Source organism: Balaenoptera physalus (genome assembly GCF_965194825.1).
Source record: "Balaenoptera physalus genome assembly, chromosome: 11".
NCBI lineage: Eukaryota > Metazoa > Chordata > Mammalia > Artiodactyla > Balaenopteridae > Balaenoptera > Balaenoptera physalus.
In genome coordinates this window covers 79928596-79951472 of record NC_138896.1, presented here as the reverse complement: position 1 = coordinate 79951472, position 22877 = coordinate 79928596, and the positions used below count along the sequence as shown (strand labels likewise).

General features: G+C 44.2%; 1 protein-coding gene and 1 long non-coding RNA gene across 5 annotated transcripts in view; one reads left to right on the top strand and one right to left on the bottom strand.

The window, feature by feature from the left end:
• LOC309637552 overlaps window positions 1-22877 on the bottom strand; it is a 398176-nt gene that overhangs the window by 353450 nt on the left and 21849 nt on the right. The window lies entirely within an intron of this gene.
• The window catches only part of ACOX2 (acyl-CoA oxidase 2), a 35656-nt gene that overhangs the window by 9758 nt on the left and 3021 nt on the right, over window positions 1-22877 (top strand). For 3 of the 4 annotated variants that reach the window (XM_082412224.1, XM_082412226.1, XM_082412223.1), the window contains 5 exons: window positions 7232-7422; window positions 9005-9175; window positions 11680-11785; window positions 15681-15898; window positions 22249-22381. In XM_082412224.1, coding sequence (XP_082268350.1) covers window positions 7232-7422; window positions 9005-9175; window positions 11680-11785; window positions 15681-15898; window positions 22249-22381 — 819 coding nt within the window. The remainder of the gene's footprint in view (window positions 1-7231; window positions 7423-9004; window positions 9176-11679; window positions 11786-15680; window positions 15899-22248; window positions 22382-22877) is intronic. The other variant, XM_082412225.1, reaches the window with a different exon arrangement.

The following is a 22877-nucleotide window of genomic DNA, read 5'->3' as shown; positions in this document are numbered from 1 at the left end:
AGCTCCAAACATTTTAGAGGAAATGATCACAGATAGTGTATAGAACACAGGTGCACAATCCCTGGTGTGTTTTTTTGTTTTTATAAATTTATAAATTTATTTATTTTTGGCTGCGTTGGGTCTTCGTTGCTGCGTGTGGGCTACTCTTCCTTGCAGTGCGCAGGCTTCTCATTGCAGTGGCTTCTCTTTTTTTTTTTTGAATTTTATTTATTTTTTATACAGCAGGTTCTTATTAGTTATCTATTTGATACATAATCGTGTATACATGTCAATCCCAATCTCCCAATTCATCACACCACCCCCAACCCCGCTTTCCCCCCTTGGTGTCCATACGTTTGTTCTCTACATCTGTGTCTCTATTTCTGCCTTGCAAATGGGTGCATCTGTACCGTTTTCCTAGATTCCACATATATGCGTTCATATACGATATTTGTTTTTCTCTTTCTGACTTACTTCACTCTGTATGACAGTCTCTAGGTCCATCCACATCTCTACAAATGACCCAATTTCGTTCCTTTTTATGGCTGAGTAATATTCCATTGTATATATGTACCACATCTTCTTTATCCATTTGTCTGACGATGGGCATTTAGGTTGGTTCCATGTCCTGGCTATTGTAAATAGTGCTGCGATGAACATTGGAATGCATGTATCATTTTGAATTATGGTTTTCTCTGGGTATATGCCCAGTAGTGGGATTGCTGGGTCATATGGTAATTATATTTTTAGTTTTTTAAGGAACCTCCATACTATTCTCCATATCCATAGTGGCTATATCAATTTACATTCCCACCAACAGTGCAAGAGGGTTCCCTTTTCTCCACACCCTCTGCAGCATTTATTGTTTGTAGATTTTCTGAGGATGCCCATTCTAACCGGTGTGAGGTGATAGACCTCATTGCAGTTTTGATTTGCATTTCTCTAATAAGGAGTGATATTGAGCAGCTTTTCATGTGCCTCTTGGCCATCTGCATGTCTTCTCTGGGGAAATGACTATTTAGGTCTTCTGCCCATTTTTTGATTGGGTTGTTTGCTTTTTTAATTTTGAGCTGCATGAGCTGTTTATATATTTTGGAGATTAATCCTTTGTCTGTTGATTCGTTTGCAAATATTTTCTCCCATTCTGAGGGTTGTCTTTTCATCTTGCTTACAGTTTCCTTTGCTGTGCAAAAGCTTTTAAGTTTCATTAGGTCCCATTTGTTTATTTTTGTTTTTATTTCCATTACTCTAGGAGGTGGGTCAAAAAAGATCTTGCTGTGATTTATGTCAAGAGCGTTCTGCCTATGTTTTCCTCTAAGAGTTTTATAGTGTCTGGCCTTACATTTAGGTCTTTAATCCATTTTGAGTTTATTTTTGTGTATGGTGTTAAGGAGTGTTCTAATTTCATTCTTTTACACATAGCTGTCCAGTTTTCCCAGCACCACTTATTGAAGAGACTGTCTTTTCTCCATTGTATATCCTTGCCTCCTTTGTCATAGATTAGCTGACCATAGGAGTGTGGGTTTATCGCTGGGCTTTCTATCCTGTTCCATTGATCGATATTTCTGTTTTTGTGCCAGTACGGTATTGTCTTGATTACTGTAGCTCTGTTGTATAGTATGAAGTCAGGGAGTCTGATTCCTCCAGCTCCGTTTTTTTCCCTCAAGATTGCTTTGGCTATTCGGGGTCTTTTGTGTCTCCATACAAATTTGAGGATGTTTTTGTTCTAGTTGTGTAAAAAATGCCATTGATAATTTGATAGGGATTGCATTGAATCTGTAGATTGCTTTGGGTAGTATAGTCATTTTCACAATATTGATTCTTCCAAACCAAGAACATGGTATATCTCTCCATCTGTTTGTGTCATCTTTGATTTCTTTCATCATTGTCTTATAGTTTTCTGAGTACAGGTCTTTTACCTCCTTAGGTAGGTTTATTCCTAGGTATTTTATTCTTTTTGTTGCAATGGTGAATGGGATTGTTTCCTTAATTTCTCTTGCTGATCTTTCATTGTTAGTGTATAGGAATGCAAGAGATTTCTGTGCATTAATTTTGTATCCTGCAACTTTACCAAATTCATTGATTAGCTCTAGTAGTTTTCTGGTGGCATCTTTAGGATTCTCTATGTATAGTATCATGTCATATGCAAACAGTGACACTTTTACTTCTTCTTTTCCAATTTGGATTCCTTTTATTTCTTCTTCTCTGATTGCCATGGCTGAAATTTCCAAAACTATGTTGAATAAAAGTGGCAAGAGTGGACATTATTGACTTGTTCCTGATCTTAGAGGAAATGCTTTCAGTTTTTCACCACTGAGAATGATGCTTGCTGTGAGTTTGTTGTATATGGACTTTATTATGTGGAGGTAGGTTCCCTCTATGCCCACTTTCTGGAGAGTTTTTATCATAAATGGGTGCTGAATTTTGTCGAAAGCTTTTTCTGCATCTATTGAGATGATCATACAGTTTTTATTCTTCAATTTGTTAATGTGGTGTATCACATTGATTGATTTGTGTATATTGAAGAATCCTTGCATCCCTGGGATAAATCCCACTTGATCATGGTGTATGATCTTTTTAATGTGTTGTTGGATTCTGTTTGTTAGTATTTTGTTGAGGATTTTTGCATCTATATTTATCAGTGATATTGGTCTGTAATTTTCTTTTTTTGTGATATCTTTGTCTGGTTTTGGTCTCAGGGTGATGGCGGCCTCGTAGAATGAGTTTGGGAGTGTTCCTTCCTCTGCAGTTTTTTGGAAGAGTTTAAGAAGGATGGGTGTTAACTCGTCTCTAAATGTTTGATAGAATTCACCTGTGAAGCCATCTGATCCTGGACTTTTGTTTGTTGGAAGATTTTTAATCACAGTTTCAATTTCATTACTTGTGATTGGTCTGTTTATATTTTCTATTTCTTCCCGGTTCAGTCTTAGAAGGTTATACCTTCTAGGAATTTGTCCATTTCTTCCATGTTGTCCATTTTACTGGCATAGAGTTGCTTGTAGTAGTCTCTTTTTGATGTGCTGTATTTCTGCGGTGTCCATTGTAACTTCTCCTTTTTCATTTCTAATTTTACTGATTTGAGTCCTCTCCCTCTTTTTCTTGATGAGTCTGGATAAAGGTTTATCAATTTTATCTTCTCAAAGAACCAGCTTTTAGTGTTATTGGTCTTTGCTATTGTTTTCCTTGTTTCTATTTCATTTATTTCTGCTCTTATCTTTATGTTTCTTTCCTTCTACTAATTTTGGGTGTTCTTTGTTCTTCTTTCTCCAGTTCCTTTAGGTGTAAGGTTAGATTGTTCATTTGAGATTTTTCTGGTTTCTTGAGGTAGGATTGTATTGCTATAAAGTTCCCTCTTAGAACGGCTTTTGCTGCATCCCATAGGTTTTGGATCATCGTGCTTTTGTTGTCATTTGTCTCTAGGTATTTTTTGATTTCCTCTTTGATTTCTTCAGTGATCTCTTGGTTATTTAGTAATGTATTATTTAGCTTCCATGTGTTTGTGTTTTTTATGGGGTTTTTGTCCCTGTAATTTATTTCTAATCTCACAGTGCTGTGGTCAGAAAAGATGCTTGATATGATTTCAATTTTCTTAAACTTACTGAGGCTTGATTTGTGACCCAAGATGTGATCTATCCTGGAGAATGTTCCATGTGCACTTGAGAAGAAAGTGTAATCTGCTGTTTTTGGATGAAATGTCCTATAAATATCAATTAAATCTATCTGGTGTATTGTGTCATTTAAAGCTTGTATTTCCTTATTAATTTTCTGTCTGGATGATCTGTCCATTGGTGTAAGTGAGGTGTTAAAGTCCCCCACTATTATTGTGTTACTGTCGATTTCCTCTTTTATAGCTGTTAGCAGTTGCCTTATGTATTGAGGTGCTCCTATATTGGGTGCATATATATTTATAATTGTTATATCTCCTTCTTGGATTGATCCCTTGATCATTATGTAGTGTCCTTCCTTGTCTCTTGTAACATTCTTTATTTTAAAGTCTATTTTATCTGATATGAGTATTGCTACTCCAGCTTTCTTTTGATTTCCATTTGCATGGAATACCTTTTTCCATTCTCTCACTTTCAGTCTGTATGTGTCCCTAGGTCTGAAGTGGGTCTCTTGTAGACAGCATATATATATGGGTCTTGTTTTTGTATCCATTCAGCAAGCTTATGTCTTTTGGTTGGAACATTTAATCCATTTACATTTAAGGTAATTATCGATATGTATGTTCCTATTACCATTTTCTTAATTGTTTGGGGTTTGTTTTTGTAGGTCCTTTTCTTCTTTTGTGTTTTCCACTTAGAGAAGTTCCTTTAGCATTTGTTGTAGAGCTGGTTTGGTGGTGCTGAATTCTCTTAGCTTTTGCTTGTCTGTAAAGCTTTTGATTTCTCCATTGAATCTGAATGAGATCCTTGCCTGGTAGAGTAATCTTGGTTGTATGTTCTTCCCTTTCATCACTTTAAGTATATCATGTCACTCGCTTCTGGCTTGTAGAGTTTCTGCTGAGAAATCAGCTTTTAACCTTATGGGAGTTCCCTTGTACGTTATTTGTTATTTTTCCCTTGTTGCTTTTAATAATTTTTCTTTGTCTTTAATTTTTGTAAATTTGATTACTATGTGTCTTGGCCTGTTTCTCCTTGGGTTTATCCTGTATGGAACTCTCTGCGCTTCCTGGACTTGGGTGGCTATTTCCTTTCCCATGTTAGGGAAATTTTCGACTATAATCTCTTCAAATATTGTCTCGGGTCCTTTCTCTCTCTCTTCTCCTTCTGGGACCCCTGTAATGCGAATGTTGTTACATTTAATGTTGTCCCAGAGGTCTCTTAGGCTGTCTTCATTTCTTTTCATTCTTTTTTCTTTATTCTGTTCCACAGCAGCGAATTCTACCATTCTGTCTTCCAGGTAACTTATCTGTTCTTCTGCCTTGGTTATTCTGCTATTGATTCCTTCTAGTGTATTTTTCATTTCAGTTATTGTATTGTTCATCTCTGTTTGTTTGTTCTTTAATTCTTCTAGGTGTTTGTTCTTTAATTCTTCTAAGTCTTTGTTAAACATTTCTTGCATCTTAATCTTTGCCTCCATCCTTTTTCTGAGGTCCTGGATCATCTTCACTATCATTATTCTGAATTCTTTTTCTGGAAGGTTGCCTGTCTCCACTTCATTTAGTTGTTTTTCTGGGGTTTTATCTTGTTCCTTCAACTGGTACAGTCCTCTATCTTTCTGTGAATGTGGTTTTCATTCCACAGGCTGCAGGACTGTGGTTCTTCTTGCTTCTGCTGTCTGCCCTCTGGTGGATGAGGCTATCTAAGAGGCTTATGCAAGCTTCTGGATGGGAGGGACTGGTGGTGGTAGAGCTGGGTGTTGCTCTGGTGGGCAGAGCTCAGTAAAACTTTAATCCACTTGTCTGCTGATGGGTGGGGCTGAGTTCACTCCCTGTTGGGTGTTTGGCCTGAGGCGACCCAGCACTGGAGGCTACAGGCTCTTTGGTGGGGCTAATGGCGGATTCCGTGAGGGCTCATGCCAAGGAGTACTTCCCAGATCTTCTGCTGCCAGTGTCCTTGTCCCCGCGGTGAGCCAAGCCACCCCCCCGCCTCTGCAGGAGAGCCTCCAACACTAGCAGGTAGGTCTGGTTCAGTCTCCTATGGGGTCACTGCTCCTTCCCCCAGGGTCCTGATGCGCACACTACTTTGTGTGTGCCCTCCAAGAGTGGAGGCTCTGTTTCCCCCAGTCCTGTCGAAGTCCTGCAATCAAATCCCACTAGCCTTCAAAGTCTGATTCTCTGGGAATTCCTCCTCCCAGGTCCTTTGCCAGACCCCCAGGTTGGGAAGCCTGACGTGGGGCTCAGAACCTTCACTCCAGTGGGTGGACTTCTGTGGTATAAGTATTCTCCAGTTTGTGACTCACCCACCCAGCGGTTATGGGATTTGATTTTATTGTGATTGCGCCCCTCCTACCATCTCACTGCAGCTTCTCCTTTGTCTTTGGATGTGGGGTATCTTTTTTGGTGAGTTCCAGTGTCTTCCTGTTGATGATTGTTCAGCAATTAGTTTTGATTCCGGTGCTCTCACAAGAAGAAGTGAGCTCATGTCCTTCTACTCCACCATCCTGAACCAATCTCTCTTCTCTTGTTGCGGAGCAGGGGCTCTAGGCACGGGCTTCAGTAGTTGTGGTACGCAGGCTCAGTAGTTGTGGCTCGCGGGCTCTAGAGCACAGGCTCAGTAGTTGTGGCGCACAGGTTTAGTTGCTCTGCGGCATGTGGGATCTTCCCAGACCAGGGATCGAACCCGTGTCCCCTGCACTGGCAGGCAGATTCTTAACCACTGCGCCACCAGGGAAGTCCCCCTGGTGTGTCTTTGAAACCTGGAAAGCTCTGAAAACCAAAAGTCATTTAGAACTCATTTGGTGGCACAGTTTGACCTGAACTAACCTGATTTATCCCACTGAGTGTGAATACATCTTGCAGCAGAAAATATTAATACATTGGATCACTAAGGTCTCCCTGGACTCCTCTAGGGGTATTATATATAATCTACCTTAAAGGCACTGCTTTACCTTTCTAAAATTCAAAAAATATTCTGATTCCAAAACGCATCTGGACCCAAGATTCTCAGATAAAGGATGGTGGACTTACATATACATTAAGATTTAGTCTGTCCAGGCTCTGTGCTTTGTAAGCATTGCTTCAGTAATCCTTCCAACTGTACAGCAGGCACCATTTGTATACCCAGTTTACAGATGAGGAAAGTGAAGCACAGAGAGGTTAAGGGACGTTGACCCTTCCTCCCAAGGACTTGAAAGTGTGAAAGATGGGTAAGGGCTTTCAAGAACCAAAAACTCAAACCAGGTCTGCTGCCTGGCAGCCCCTCCTACAGCCCAGAGCAGTGGGCTGATGGTGGACCTGCATCCTCACAGACAAGCTCTCCAAAACCTCTGCCTGCCAGCAAAATCCACAGCTCCTGGATTATGGTGAGACCAATCCAGGAAGCACTCTCTTCCCAAGATCCTGGAGACACTGGTCTAGACAGTTTTCCTTTGTTCTTATTGCCCCTACAGCAACACTGCCTCTTTGTATGACCTTGGGTGAGTCACATAACCTGAGTCTCAGTCTTCTCATTCATAAAGTTGTGAGCTGAGGAAACAGTTCTTATCTCACAGGGCTGTTCTCAGCATACAGTGGGCGCTCCGTGAGTGGTAAGCATGGTTGTAACTGAAGGGCCCCTTATGCCACTTGACCCCCTTCCTGTTTTTGCAGCTTCACGCACTGAGCGCAGGTATGAAGGCCTTGGTGTCGGACTTCTGCATCCAGGGGGCTGAGCTGTGCCGCAGGGCCTGTGGTGGACATGGCTACTCAAAGCTGAGCGGCCTGCCCTCCCTGGTCACCAGAGTGACAGCCTCCTGCACCTACGAGGGTGAGAACACGGTGCTCTACCTGCAGACAGCCAGGTAAGGCCCACGCCTCTGTCCAACCCCCAGGGACCCCACCAACTTCTGCCTGGGTTGAAGCACCATCTGATACCCACAGAGGGAGCAGACTTTGGGGACCACCGTTTGGAGACTGTCCAACTCCCACATTATGTCTCCAATCCATCCACTTCTCCCCAGACTCATGCAGCTCCCAGCCAGGCTGCCACCCCCTCTCACCGGGACAACATCAGTCTCCTCACTGGTCTGCTGCTCCCACCCTGCCCCACTTCTGTCCTTCCTCCACAGGCAGCCAGGGGGATTTTTTCGAAGCCTAAAGAAGATCACATCTTTCCCTTGCTTGAAATTCTTCAATGGCTTCCCACAGCTCACAGGAAAATGCCACAGTCCACACTGTGGCCTGCAAGGACCTTAAGACCTGGCCCCTGCCTCCCCTCCATCCTCTCACAACCTTCTCCTCTGCTCACTTTGCCAGCCACACGTTTCTTCTTCGGAGCCTGCACACTCTCTTCCCTCCCCCTAATCCTCTCCACCGCCAGGTTCCTGCTGTACAGCTGGCTCCTCCTCATCCTTCAGGTCTCAGCTAAAATGACACTTCCTTCAGATGCGCCCCCTGCGGCTCTTTTTGTGTGACGGGCCTTGACGGCAGGGAGTCTGCCGGCCTTGTTCACTGTAGCATCCCCAGGTTCAGCACAGGGTCTGCACCAGGAGGCTCCAACCTGAAAGGCAGGGAGGAATGGCTGATTCCCCCTCCCCGCACCAGGCAGTTTCTTTCTCTCTCTCTTATGTCTGTGGGTCTCGTGGCTGACCAGGCCTTGCACGTGCGTCTATCTCAGGGCAAAGAGTAGACAGGGCAAATACTTCTCCAGGCAGGGAGAAAGGACTTGCTGGCAAATTAGCTATATAACATTTCTTTTAAATATACATTTGTTTTTTCTTTTCAAATTACAAAAGGAATACAAAATCATGTATTAGATACTCTGTGCCCCGCACTGTGCCAAGCGCTCTGCAAATATTATCTCATTCAGTTTTCCCAAACCCCCTCTCAGGTGACCCCATCCTCATCTAGAGATGGAGGCACTGAGGCTGAGGGAAGTGAAGTCACACAGGTCTGCGTGGAGCTGCACAGCAATCCAGGGTTGTCTGACCCAGAGCCGCTAACCATTGGATTAGCACAAGGAAGAAGCTAAGAGTCACCTGTAGTTCTCTCATACATGCTCGCAATCTTGCATCTATCCTTTTATGAGCTAAGAAAATTTAATTTCTGCCGTCACTGTACAATTCATCATAAATCCCTAAATCATAAGATCTTAACCAAGAGAAAAGATTCTGTTTGTTCAGATATCAAAAGAGTTTATGTTCATGATCGGAGAATGTCTGCGGTCTACAGCTCCAGCTCCATTTCACTGTGAAAGAAGCTACAGCCTCGGGATGCATTTTGGCTTTTGAGTGAAGAGTAGCTATCAGCAGGGATCTGGGAAAGAAAGTGGGTGGCCCTGGTTCTCCCATGGGGAGTATAAGAGTGCATGACACTGGGAGAGGGGTGCTGGGCTGTCCCTCAGGGCTCCCCACCCTCTCACCTGCTGGTACCCCTGTCCCCCAGGTTTCTGGTGAAGAGCTACCTGCAGGCTCAGGAGTCCACATCACAGAGGTCTCTCCCTCAGTCTGTTGCATACCTGACTGCACCTCACCTGGCCAGGTGCCCAGCCCAAAAGGTAGCCGACTTCCTCCAACCAGAGCTTTACACCACGGCCTGGGCACACGTGGCAGCAAGGTGAGCCAAGTTCAGAAATCAACCATCCCACCTGGGGGCAGGCTCCTTCCCACTAAGGCCTTTGGGACTGGTTGGGTGGACATTCTAGGATACTCTTCCGAAAACCACCCCCTTCCCCAACCTCCTCAGTCCTCTCAGCTCCTGCCACCAGGGGCAGAAAGGAGAATTCACCTGTCAGCCGTGGACCACTATCACTTCCCCATCCAGGTCAAGATAGTAGGAAGACATCACCTCTCTAGCCAGTGCAAGGAATTTTTAAAATCTTTAGGTTCTCACTGTGGTTTGCAATACAAAGAATGTACCCATATGTAAATACTACATATGTATTGGTATGTAAATACTAATAAATAAAGCAATACAGTCATCCATCTGCATCTGCAGGGGACTGGTTCCAGGACCCCTGTGGATACCAAACTCCCAGGATGCACAAGTCCCTCCTATAAAATGGGATATTTGCAGATTTGCAATATTATGCATAGGTATTTGCATATGCACATCCTCCCATTTACTTTAAATCATCTCTAGATTACTTATAATACCCAATAAAATGTAAATATTATGTAAATAGGTATAAATACAATGTAAATGATATGTAAATAGTTGCCAGTGTGCAGCAAATTCTATTTTTGCTTTTTGGAAATTTCTAGAATTTTTTTTTCCAAATATTTGATTCTTGGTTGAATTTGAAGATGTGGAAACTGTGGATACAGAGGGACAACTGTGCCCACATATTCGAAATATCCCACAATCTAAAAATAATTTTCAAAAATGTGACTATAACAAGTGATAGTATATGTTTATTTCCAGGGTCTAGTAGGCTCCAGGTAACACAGACAAGACCAAGGACTCCTCCATTCTGTCATCCGGCAAATATCGTTGGACACTTACTGTATGTCAGGAATGTCCAAATATGCCAGGGGGCTGGGAATAAAGACACCATCATGGAAAAGGTGGAGAGATTTAGCTACCTAGAAAGGAAACCTTCTGAGCCCCTCCCCAACTAAAACACCAAAAAAAACCTGGAAAAAATAGTTTCAGTATATAATATGAGGTCTTATATCCCAACCTGTGGTCCCAGGGATGGTTAATAGTTATTTCAAGATCACAAGCAACTTGGGACATTCATTTATGTTTTTCCACAAATATTTAGTACCTATAATCTGCCAGGCACTGTTCCAGGCACTAGGGATCTATCGGTAAACCAGTCTGATAAAAAGCCCAGGCCTCGGGCTTCCCTGGTGGCACAGTGGTTAAGAATCCACCTGCCAATGTAGGGGATATGGGTTCGAGCCCCGGTCCAAAAGATCCCACATGCCACGGAGCAACTAAGTCCATGTGCCACAACTACTGAGCCTGCCCTCTAGAGCCCACAAGCTATAACTACTGAGCCTGCATGCTACAACTACTGAAGCCTGCACGCTTAGAGCCTGTGCTCCACAAGAGAAGCCCCCGCAATGAGAAGCCCACACACCGCAACGAAGAGTAGCCCCCGCTCGCCACAATTAGAGAAAGCCCGCGCACAGCAACAAAGACCCAATGCAGGAAAAAAAAAAAAAAAAAAAAAGCCCAGGCCTCACAGAACTAACATTTCAGTTGGAGCAGTGGGGCAGGCAAAATAAGGCTGCTCAAGGTAATTAAAATGCCATCACAGTTGGTCTTCCATATCCCCAGATGCAGAACCTGTGAATAAGGAGGGTGACCATACTTCACTGTTTTATACCAGGACTTCAGTATCTCGATTTTGGTATCTGTGGTGGTCCTGGAACCAATCCCCCCAGAGATACCAAGGGACGGCTGTACATTGCTTTTTGCTTAGAACTCAATGTGACATGTGCTTATCTATCCCATGACAAAACAAAATAAGTATTGCTTAATAAACAGTTTGTTTTGCATACAAATTCCAAGGGTCATGAGTGGATGGGCAGGGAATAGAAAATAAAAGAATAAAGGTTAACTAAATGGCAAATTACCAATTTCGTGGTTTGGAGAACAAGGATTGGTTTTCTTTTCTCCTCTTTTCTTTTCTTTTAAGGTCCCTTTGGTAGAACTTGGAGCAGACTGGGTGACTGACAGGCTTCACCAGCCTTTAGAGGAAAACCACTCTCCTTGCTGGGCCATAGGAAGTCAGTCAGTTGAATGGCCTGAAAACACTGGTATCAGGATGGAGTCTGCATTAGAAAGAAGGGATGGTGCCTGGCCCAGGGCCCTGAGGCTTTACAGCCGGGAGGTTAAGAACAGCTCCACTCCTTATTAGCTACGTGACCCTGGACCAGTTAATTAGCCTCTCTAGGACTCAGTGTTCCCCACTGCAAACTGGGAATGCCTTCCCTTAAAAGGGTTAAAGGGATAATGTATATCAAGTATTTAGGTTTGTAACACAAACAAATGGTCAATAAATTGGTATTATTTCTACTTCTGTGGGACCCCAGGCAGCCCGGGAACAAATGCCATCCATCTCTTCCCCACTTGTTCAAGAAACAGAACCTTTTCTCTTTGGCCTTTAGGCTCATAAAGGACTCAGTGCATCACTTGCAGACTCTCACGCAATCTGGGGCTGACAGGCACGAGGCGTGGAACCAGACCACTGTCATACACCTCCAGGCCGCCGCGGTGAGCTGCCCATCAGCTAAAGCTGAGAGAGACCTGTTTTGTTTCCCCAGCAGGCTGTCCTGCTGAGAAAATCTCAGCTCTGCCGTTATTCCCCAGCCCTGCTCAGTGGCTGCCTTCATTTTACTTTCAAGGCTTTAGTCCAGGGTATTTTAATTGAAGGACTTAACTCCAAAGCAATCTTACTGGCAGCTCTTAGGGAAAAAGTGTTAATGAGGCAGTGTTATTGGATTTGCTTCAGGTTGTTCAAATATTTCCTCCCAGATAGAAAAGCAGGTCAAGTCTCTCCTTAGCCCCACAGGCAATCCTTAGATGTCTGATTCCATTTCCACTGGGTTTTGTGTTTGCGCGTAATTCACGGTCAGTCAGCAAATATTTGAGCACCCACTCAACATCAGGCAGCAGGCTGGGTACTGGGGGCTCAACAGTGTCCACAGACGGCTACGCTCAGGAAAGCACTGTCACGGGGAAATACAGGCTGCCACAAGATCCCAGAGCAGGTGCAAGTCTACCCACCTTGAAGAGTCAGAAAGCCTTCTCAGAAGTGGCATATAGGCCAAGACTGCAAGGATGAGCTGAAATTAACCAGGCAAGGGGTGGAGGCTGTGGCTTTGGACAGGAAGGTGTCCCAGCAAAGGGACCAGGAGGTACAGCAGGAGGAGGCAAGAAAAGGCATGGTGCTTGGGAGGAAATGGACATCCTTCCAAGGAGAACCTAAAGGAAGAAGACAAACCAGGACAGGAAGGAGGATAGGGGAGGAGGAAAGACAGGCAAGGCCTGGCACCTCCTGCACCACTGTGAGAAGTCTGGCTTCTGTTTTTCATTGCAGTGGGAAGCCTTTGCAGGGTTTGTATCAGAGGAGCGAAGCGATCAGTTTCATTCTAGAAGGATCATACAGGCTGCAGGGGGAGGAATGGACTGGAGGCTGGAGGCCAGTACGGAGCAGGCAGCAGCAGTCTGGGCAAGGGCTGAGGGTGATCCAGACCATGGACCTGCCAGAGGGCATGGAGAGAAGTGGGTAGATGCAGAGATACTGAGGGTGTAGAAGAAAGGGACGGGCTTCAGAGAGCAATGCAGTGGGAAGGAGGTGGGAATGACTGCTGAGCTCTAGCTTAGGCAGCTGGGACTCTGGCCCTACCTACAGCTGGAAAACCAAGGTGTTCACTTCAATCCTCAGGCAGCAGGCCCCGAAAATAGCAGGCTAGAACAGGGGAGCCCAGAAGTGTTTTGCAGCAGCCCTCATGGGGCGGGGTGGGGGGTGGCCAGGGCTGGTCAGGCAGGCTGGGCATGAGCGCCACCTGGTGACCTGCCACCTCCATCACATCGGCCGGCGCTGGTATTAACTCTGCCACCCTCCATTCTGCTCCGGCCACCACAGAGGCACCCCCTGCTGTGTTAAATGTCCGGTCAACACAGAAGAGGGTAAGCAAAGGCTGTGCTCTCACCAGACACCTAAGAAGGAACCACACCTGCCCATTATTCACCTGCTTTCCAAACCCATGCCTGGCCTTCAAATGCACCAGACGCTGCTTGCCAGGGTTACCTCATATTAAATGACCCTGAGAGGGAAAGTAGCATGACCTCAGTGTTAAGGATGAGCGGCTTCCTGGGAAGGTGGTGCCCAAGCCAAGTCTCTAAAGTCATAATACGCAGGGAAATCTGCGCTTTCTGGTCTCTGTGCCCTGGGAGGCCATCTCCTCTACAGAAACCTCAAGTACCCAACTGGGTCTCATCTGGAAACCACAAACGTGTAGGGAGAGTGACGGCAACACGAGGGGGGGTCGGAACAGTGGCAGAGGGCTGGACAAGGAGGAGCGAACCCGGGCCTAAGTTCTGGTCCCCGCCCCTTATAGTCTCGCCTCAGTCTCTGGTGGCTTTGGCAACACAGCACAGTGCTTAACAGTACAAACTTAACCGAGAGGCAGACTACCCTGGTTTGGATCTCACTGCTACCACTCACCAGCCAGTGCTTGGGCAGGCAAGGCCTCAGAGGCCTCATCTGCAAAATGGAGCTACTGATAGTACCTAACTTGTAGGATTATTTTGAAGATTAAATGAGTTAATACCTGTACCACTTAAAGAGCCACCTAGGCTATAAATGCTACACATCCCACCCCGACCCCTAAATTAGGCAGGAAGCAAGACTGAAACAGACACACACACACACACACACATACACACACACACACACACACACACACACTAAATAAAGTTCACTGTGTTCAGAGCATGGTGCCAAGGTTTGGCTCAGCCTTTCCCCAAAGGAAGAGGCCACCTTCCTCTCTCTGCTCCTCCTCCTGCTTTGTGAGGCAGAGGCCCTTGGGCAGCTCTTCATCACTCCACTCTTAAACGCAGGTCCCTGAGAATTTAAGGATGTGGCTCTCGGATTAGAAAAGGGAAACAGGGCCTAAGTGAAAAAAGTGAGGCTCTCCAGCTTTGCCAAACTGGGTCCAGTTTGAACACCAGCTGGCTGTTAGACCCAGCAGGGGCAGCAGAGCACATCTCCTTTTCCATATACAAATGCTGCAAACCCAGCATGGCTATCAGCACCCCAGGTCCAGGTGGCAAAGTGGTACTGTTAGCACCCATGTGAGGCCTCCCTGGGAAAGGCAGATCCACTCCAAGGGAGAAACCTCATCAGGTCACTGGCCTGTTGAAGACTCTGGTGGCCCCCTGACCCCCACAGAATAAAAACCCAACCATGTCATTCACAGCCCTTCATCGACCTGGGTCCCAGTTGCCCGTCCACCCTAACTTTCACAGTTCCCTGTCATCACCTCACCTTACCCTTAAATTGCTGCAGCCTCCTGAAAGTATAGCCCCGTGCCTAGAATGACTTTACCCTCGTTCCTTGTCCCTCGGGTAAACTCCTTTGATCCCTCGAGACACTCTAAGCCTTGCTACTTCAAGTCACTACCAGCAGGATGGGCATTACTGGGGAGCTATTCCAAAATCTGCATTTTGACAAAATCCCCAGGTAATCTGTACGCACATAAAAATTTGAGAAGACCTAATATATATGCTCTCCTTTTCTCTCTCCTCTCTCTCCTCCCATAGAACTCATATATCCTACCAGATAAAAATAATGTGCATTTGTCTTAGGGAGAAGGGTTTAATAACCAGTAGGGCAGGAGCACCCACCAATCAGAAAGGACTTCAGACCCAAGGGAGGCAGGGTCCTAAAAGCCTCCTGCTGGGTCGGGAGGGCGTTAAACCTTTAGTTGCTGGGCTGTGTGGAGGAGGGGGCATCCCTGGGAAGAAGCCTGGCAGAGGGGGTTCTCGCCAGTTGAGGGCAGTGGTCACTTACCAACCAGCATCAAAGTATTGTTTTAACCACCGACAAAGCTGGACTGTTGTATATGGGCTAAATAGCTTACCTCAAGGAGTTTACAGTCTAGCTGGGATAAATTTCATGTATATCTTGAACCTCTATTCTCTCACTTCAAGGCACATGCATACATACATACACACACACACACACACACACACACACACACATCCACTGCCTTGAACACGGCAGACAATAAGCAGCTGTTTTCTTGAGAAAAGCAGTGCTGTCCTCCACTGTCCCCAGGTCAGCCTCCAATACTGCTGTATTCTCTCTCTCTACTCTCAAACCTACTTGACTGGCCCAAGGAAAATGAGGAAACTAAGGGCCAAGTTCCAGAGCCCACCAGCCCCCAGCACGCGCACACACACGCGTGTGCACACACACGCATGCACACACCCCTGTCAAAGAGGCTCAGTTAGACGCGGTGAGCTAGTAGAAAGGCAGCTGCTTGTCAGCCTGCTGGGAAACACATGGCCACAGCAAGCTTATTCCAGCAGTTTTGCCAAGCTTCCAGGATGACTTGTCGAGGCAGAAATCAGAGGCTAACACATCTTTGTGTCTTTGTAGGCACACCTCTACTATGTCACTGTGAAGATTTTTACAGAAGCTCTGGAGAAACTGGAAAATCAACCAGCAATTCAGCAGGTGCTCAAACGCCTCTGTGATCTCTATGCTTTACACGGCATCATGACTAACACGGGCGACTTTCTCCATGATGGCTTCCTATCCGGTGCCCAAATAGATATGGCGAGAAAAGCCTACCTGGACCTGCTCCTCCTCATCCGGTGAGTGGCTGCCCTTCACCCTCAGCCCTCTGTTCACTTCAAACTCCAAAACCTTCAACTCTAAAACCTTGTTAAATGGGGGTCTGGCAAAAGCAGCACCAGCCCTGGACAGGTTTACATCCTGGCATCATTACACCAACATAAAGCATTATGAATTAATGAAAGGAAAAAATGGGGGAAAAATCACAACTAAAAATGCTTAAGAATAAATTATCTAGCTACCTCAATCGAACTCTTCAACATTGTCCAGAAATGACAGAATCTACAGAATATGAATAAAAGCATACTACATATTAATAATATGTATTAATATGTATTAATTAATAATATTAATGAGCCTTGGTCTTAGCTAATACTTAAGGAACACTTATGCGTGGCAGGCACTATGCCAAAAGCTTTTATATACATCATCTCATTTAACCCTCCCCACTTTACAGGGGAGGAAATTCAGGCTTAGGGCCCAAGGTCACACAATTAGCCAGAGGAGGGTCTGGGCGCAATCTAGGACCTGTCTGCCTCCAGAGCACGTGCTCTTTAACTGTATGTTAAAGTGAAGGTTGGGCTATTGTTTATTTCAAATCTATCCTTATCTTTGTTGAATATGCTTAGTTGACTAAACTCACTTTAATACTCCCTCAGCTTCAAAATGACATTTTTAAAATCTTTAAAATCATAATTTAAAATTAGTAATTCACATACTGATTTGTAACACAATAATACAGTTTTTACATGCAGCATAATGCGGTGCAGTTTAGGGTCATGACATACTAATGCAATACTTTCATCCTGTCACTTTATATATAATCTAAATGATCACTTTAAAAACATATAAAAACCAAAGCCCCAACATGACCAGGGTACTGGAAGAAACAGAAATTAATTAGTAACCATTGTCCATAAGATGGAAAATGAGCTAACTTGAGAACACAACCTTTTCTGAAAAAATGGGATGCCTGTTGTGTGCGTTGGGGGCTGGATGGGGCATGACACATGTGCGTATGACTTTTCCCCTAGAACCTCCAATAGTTCACATTATCAACAAGACTAAGAACAAAAAGAAAGGGGAATTCCCTGGCGATCCAGTGGTTAGGACTCCGCGCTTCCACTGCAGGGGGCATGGGTTCGATCCCTGGTCAGGGAACTGAGATCCCGCATCCCACGCGGCGCGGCCAATAAATAAAGATTTGAATTTTTTTTATAAAATAAGATATTCATGAAGGAGGTTTAAAAAAAAACTAGACCAGGTTCTTTTTCTTTCTAACAGTATGCAACATGTTACATATGACTCCAAATAAGCACCTAACAGATAGATGGTGGTCAGTAAATGTCTGTTCAATTAAATCTTCAAAAATTATCAAAAGCTACATTTGATATAATTATGCCCCGGGTATTAAACTTTCCCTAATATAGAGAATCCAGTGGTGGGAACCATTAATAGCATGATTGAGTACTGCACAATTCAAGCCCAAGTGTATCTAACTTTCTGAAACGCCTGGCATTTAAAAGCACATGAAGACAATAATATTCTAGCCCTGATAGCCAGTGATAATGAAACACAAAAGATCACCTTAATACCCATAAGCATGATTTTTTAAATCTCCAACAGCATGCTAAGTGCTTCCCTTGGCCCCAGAGGCTTACAATTCAAGACAAGAAAGACAGCACTGACGCAAATAGACAACTTATGCATGCATCAAACCCACAAACTGATTTACTCACATTATGGTTCCTAAGTAACCTTCCGACTACTGCAGGGTAATGAGGTCTGTAACAGACTCCATGCTTTTAACAGTTCTGTGTTCCATGCCTCGATTATTCAGTATCACCCTCAGGTTTCTGAGATGACAAATGAAGGATGGCACACTATTCTAAGTGACACTAAGAACCAGCTCTCTGTGTTATGGTAATTAACTGACCAAAACAGTTTTTAGTTGTTTAAATGGTCATAAAATCTCAGGTGGGAGACTTCCAGGCAAAGATGGCAGATTGAACATATGCATTTATTTTTGTTCCCTCCTGAAACCCTACTAAAACGTCAGTAAATTAATTTAAAAATTTAAAAAGGCATAAACCCATAAAAATTTAAATTTTAAAAGGCATTAACCCACAAAGAAAGAGAACAGGAGAGGAAACATGAAATTTGGAGAGTAGATGGACAAACAGTGACTTAGCAGACCTGAATAAACTGAATCATAAACCAGAAGTAGCAAAAGCCAAGAAGCAATCAAGTGCCACCAAAGAACCTCAAGAACTACAGCACCAGGTACCTCTGGCAATGGGGGTGAAGGTAAAAGTGACAGGATACGTTGGAAGTCTATTTCAGAAGGAGTTGAATCCCTAGTTCCCCTTCTCCTGTCTGAGTAGTTTTAAGGCTTTCCCTGACCACACCCTCGGAGAAGGGTAAACAGAGGGTCTATAGACTAGAGGACATCAGGTGTAGTTGAGGATGAAGAACATCAGGCTACCCTACAGAAAACAGGGGCTTGAATAAATGTTTACAGGCCAATGCTGACAGCCCTCTCCCCCAGCCCTCTTTTCCCACTGGTTCCCAGCATATTGGCATCCAGGCTAGTGTCCTGCAGGAAAATGATAACATGATCCTCCTCTAGAGAATCTGACCAGCCCAAAGGAGAGAGAAGTAAAGACACTGACACCGAGGTCCCCCAATGGTCTACCCAGTTCACCCCATAGGGAACCCCACACTGACAAGCACACCCAGAGTTCTATCAGCTAGTTAATGCCCCACTCTTAGCTATGATCAGACACTCAGGGATCACCAGACACCTGAGGAAAGCACCTGACATAAAAGACAGAGACCAAGCAAGAACAAGGCAACTCGAGGGTCACAAAAGAATCTTCACGGAGAAGAAAACTTTTTTGAAAGATCAGTAATATCCACAAAGAGTTAAGAGGAGATATGGCAACCACAAAACAAGAATGTCATTTCTTAAAAAGTAATATTCAGAGAACAACAACAACAAAAAAGACCTCTATGAAATTAATGATAGTGAAAATGAAAAGCTCAACTGAAGGACTGGAAGACAAAGCTGCAGAAATCTCGCAGAAAGAAAGCAAAAAGGCAAGAAGACAAAAATAGGAGAGAAGATAAAAATAGTAAGAGGACTGATCCTAACTGCCCATCATCTAAAGAACAGGTCTAGAAAGAGAAGACAGATAAAGCAGAAGGGAGCAAATCATTAACAAAATGATTCAAGAAAATACTCCTCAAACGAAGGATATGAGTTTCAGATTGAAAAGGCCACAGACTAGAGGAGAGGAAACAAACACACTTACACAAAATAAGTCAAACATATAGTGTGCAAAGTGGTAATAAACGCTACGAAGAAAAGGACAGCAGGGAAGGGGGATGAGGAATGCTGGGGGTGGGGGTGGAGGACTGTAGTTTCAAATAGGTTAGAGAAGGTCTCTCGGGGAGGGTGATGTCTGAGGAAAGATCTGAAGGTGGGGAGGTGAGAGGAGCCACGTGGTTGGCTGGGAAAAGTGCATTCCAGGCAAAGGAGAAGTACAAATGCTGGAAGCCAGAGCGTGCCTGGCACGTCCATCCAGCAAACAGAGAAGAGGCTGCAGCAGCTGGAGTGGCATGACTGAGGTGGAGAATGAGAATAGAGGTCAGAGAGCTACGGGTGTACTGGGAACGACAACGGAGCGGGTGTAGGTCATTGCAAAGACGTAAGACTTTGACTTTCACTTTGTGTGAGAACAAGGAAGGTTCTGAGCATAGGACAGACACAATCTGAGGAGATCCGAGGTGGTTTCTAAAGGATCACTCCAGCTGCCATATTAAGAATTGACTCGGGAGGGGGAACAAGAGTGAAAAGCAGGGAGCCCAGTCAGGAGGCTGCTGCGATAATCCAGGTGAGAGATGCTGCTGGATTGGACCAGGGTGATAGCACTGGAGGTGGTGGGAAGTGGTAGAAGTCTGGATATATTCTGAAGGTAGAAAAAGATTTGCTGACAGATTAGATATGGAATGTAAGAGACAGAGAGGAGTTCGGGCTTCGGGCCAGGACAGAGTCGCCATTTACTATGAACGGGGAAGACTACAGGAGGACCAGGTTTGGGCAGGATGGATAGAAGGTCTAGAAGGTCAGGAGTTTGGTTTTGAATATATCAAGTTTCAAGAGCCTGCTAGAAATCAATTAAGATGTTAGTAAGCAGGTGAGACTGGAGAGAGAAATTTTGAAGTCACTGGCATATGGTTGGTATTTAAAGCCATGAGAAGGATGGTACCACAAGGGCTGAGTGTATGAAGAGAAGCGGCCCAAGTACGGAGTCTTGGGACCCTCCAAAGATGATGAGGAGGTGACCTCGACGAGAGCAGTTTCAGTGGAGTGGTGGGCGTGAAAACCTGAACGGATCTAGTTGAGGAGAAGAGGCGGAGAAGAACTGGAAAGAGCAAGCATAAACAAGCAGAACACTTTCAAGGAGTTGTGTCACAAAGCGGAGCCAAGATATGGGTCAGATGATGGAGAGGGAAAGAGAGTCAAATGATTGTCTTTAGGTGGGAGAAAGGACAGCTTGTTTGTAAACTGATGGAAATGATCCGGGAGAGAGGGGAATTTTGACGTTATAGGGGAAAGGCAGGAGGACTTCTGGAACATTGCTCTCTACTAGGCAGGAGGGGAAGGCATCTAGTGGACGAGGAGGGACTGGTCTGAGCTGGGAACCTGGACAGTTTACCTGTGCTATGGGAGAAAACCCCATATGTTTAAATGCATGGGTGGGAACTTGTGGAACTCTTCTTACCACTTCTATTTTACCAGTGAAATAGGACTCCAAGGCATGTAGGTTAAGAGAGATGGGGAGGTGAGTAGTGTAGATCTGAGGATCAAAGAGAAGGTGGGAGATAATCACCTAAGAGAATGAACGAGTACATGAATTAGAATGTTGTATGACTGCCGGGTAGCAATAAGGGCCCACCTGAGTCCTTATGACAACAGTCAGTATTGGTTTTTCCAGCCATATATTGTTACAAAGGTATGGGGCAAAGTCGGGGGAAAACTGGAAATAACGAGGAATGGGGTTTTGCTAAACAAGTATGACAAAGAAAGAAAAATTGTTGAATATTGTTTGGAGGGAGTGAATATAATAGACCATGGAATTTCAGACAGATGAGGGAAGTGAGACCATGCAGATGAGGGACTTTAAATAGGCAGTAGGTGCCAGGAGGGTCAAAGAATCATAAACAGCCCTATAGGAAAATCATTTCATAATAATGATTAAAGGCCATCCAGAAAGGATTAAATAAGTACAGTATCCTATTCACCTCAAATACTCTGTGAAACGAGGGTTAGGGAAGAGTGTAAACAATCACATATTTTATTTTATATCCTCTGCTAAAAAAGGAAGGGAAGCATGTGAACAATTAATTTAATATTTCATTCCATAGGTTAAAATAATTTTGTCGCTTGAAAGGGAAAGTAAGAATTATAGAAGTCAGAATAGTAGAGGGAGTAAGCTAGAAAGAGAGGAGACAGTGACAAGAACATGGCTGAGACTATGGTGAGATGCAGATGCGGATGACAAGGCCTGGTGTGTGATCTTGGCAGACAGTGACAGAGAGAGGCTGTAGAACACGGTCAAGGGAGGAGAAGATTCAAGGAACGGAGAAATCAAGTTTTAGAGGAACTTCCACATAGACAGTGAAATCACTAAGAATTATGACAGAGAGTCACAGAGAGACTCTAGAGTGCTAGAGAGCGACCCCTAGACCAGGAGAGATGTGATGGGAACATGACTCCGCCGTGAACAGAATAAATAAAGTCACACTAACACACAGGAGACATACAGTCATAACAAGGTAAGCACTGAATATCAGTCTGGCCAAAACTGTAATTATATTGGGAGGCAGGAAGGCCATGGGGAGGAAGCAGCGGTTGGGGGATGGGGAGGGGGATGATCGGTACTGGTGAGGAGAGTGGTGCTAAAATAAATCCGTATCTTCTGTAATAGTCAACAGATAATATCTAGGAACACTGAATATGAAGTAGCAATACAAACAAGACATTTAGAGGCATTCAGGTAAATTCCCAAAATATCAGCTAAAAGACTAAAACTGACTGCCTCTAGGGGTAGGGGGGAAGAAATGGAGGTGAGAGTCAGGGATAGGCTGATTTTCAATAACAAGCCTTGAAGAACTATTTGACTCTTTATACTGTGCTTATATAACTGATCAAAAATTAAAACTTAAAAAAAAAAACAGCTGAGTTGTTCGAAAAGTGAATAATGATGCAACTTCTAATTAGGTGTTGTTATTCACCATCCCAGATTAATCAGATTCGTAAAAGCAATCTAAAATACTCACAAACTCTTTTGTTTTTTTCTCTCAGAAAGGATGCTATCTTGTTAACTGATGCCTTTGACTTCACCGATCAGTGTTTAAATTCAGCACTTGGTTGTTATGATGGAAATGTCTATGAACGTCTGTTCCAGTGGGCTCAGAAGTCACCAACCAATACTCAGGTAGTTGAATAGAACACATTATAAATTATGCAAGAGAGCCGAGAGCAAGCAGTGAATATACCTCCACGTTTTCCCATTTTAATTGATTCCCATTAGGTTAGAAATTGCTTGGCATAGCATGTCTATTTAAAATATTTTGAGAATACATAAAAGAAACCAGGGGCAGGGATGTGGCCTGGTAGGAACTCTTGAGTCTGAACTGTAATAAGCAAAATGCATTGCTCAGAATTTGGTAAAGGGAATTGGGAGAAAGGCCCAAGCTCTAAATCATGGCTTGACATACACAAGGGCATACACACATAGTGGCAAAGTGGCTTTTAAGTAACAGAAATAAGAAGATAAATCACTGCACTGATTTAACCGTCTTAATTTCAGCCTTTTAACTCTTAGTTTCGTGTTGATACAGTAGGTATTCAGGGGTGACAGGAAGCTTGGGGGTGGGGGTCTCTCTCTCAGCCCTCACTGCCTGCTAGAGATGCCTCCTCCCTCTTCTCTC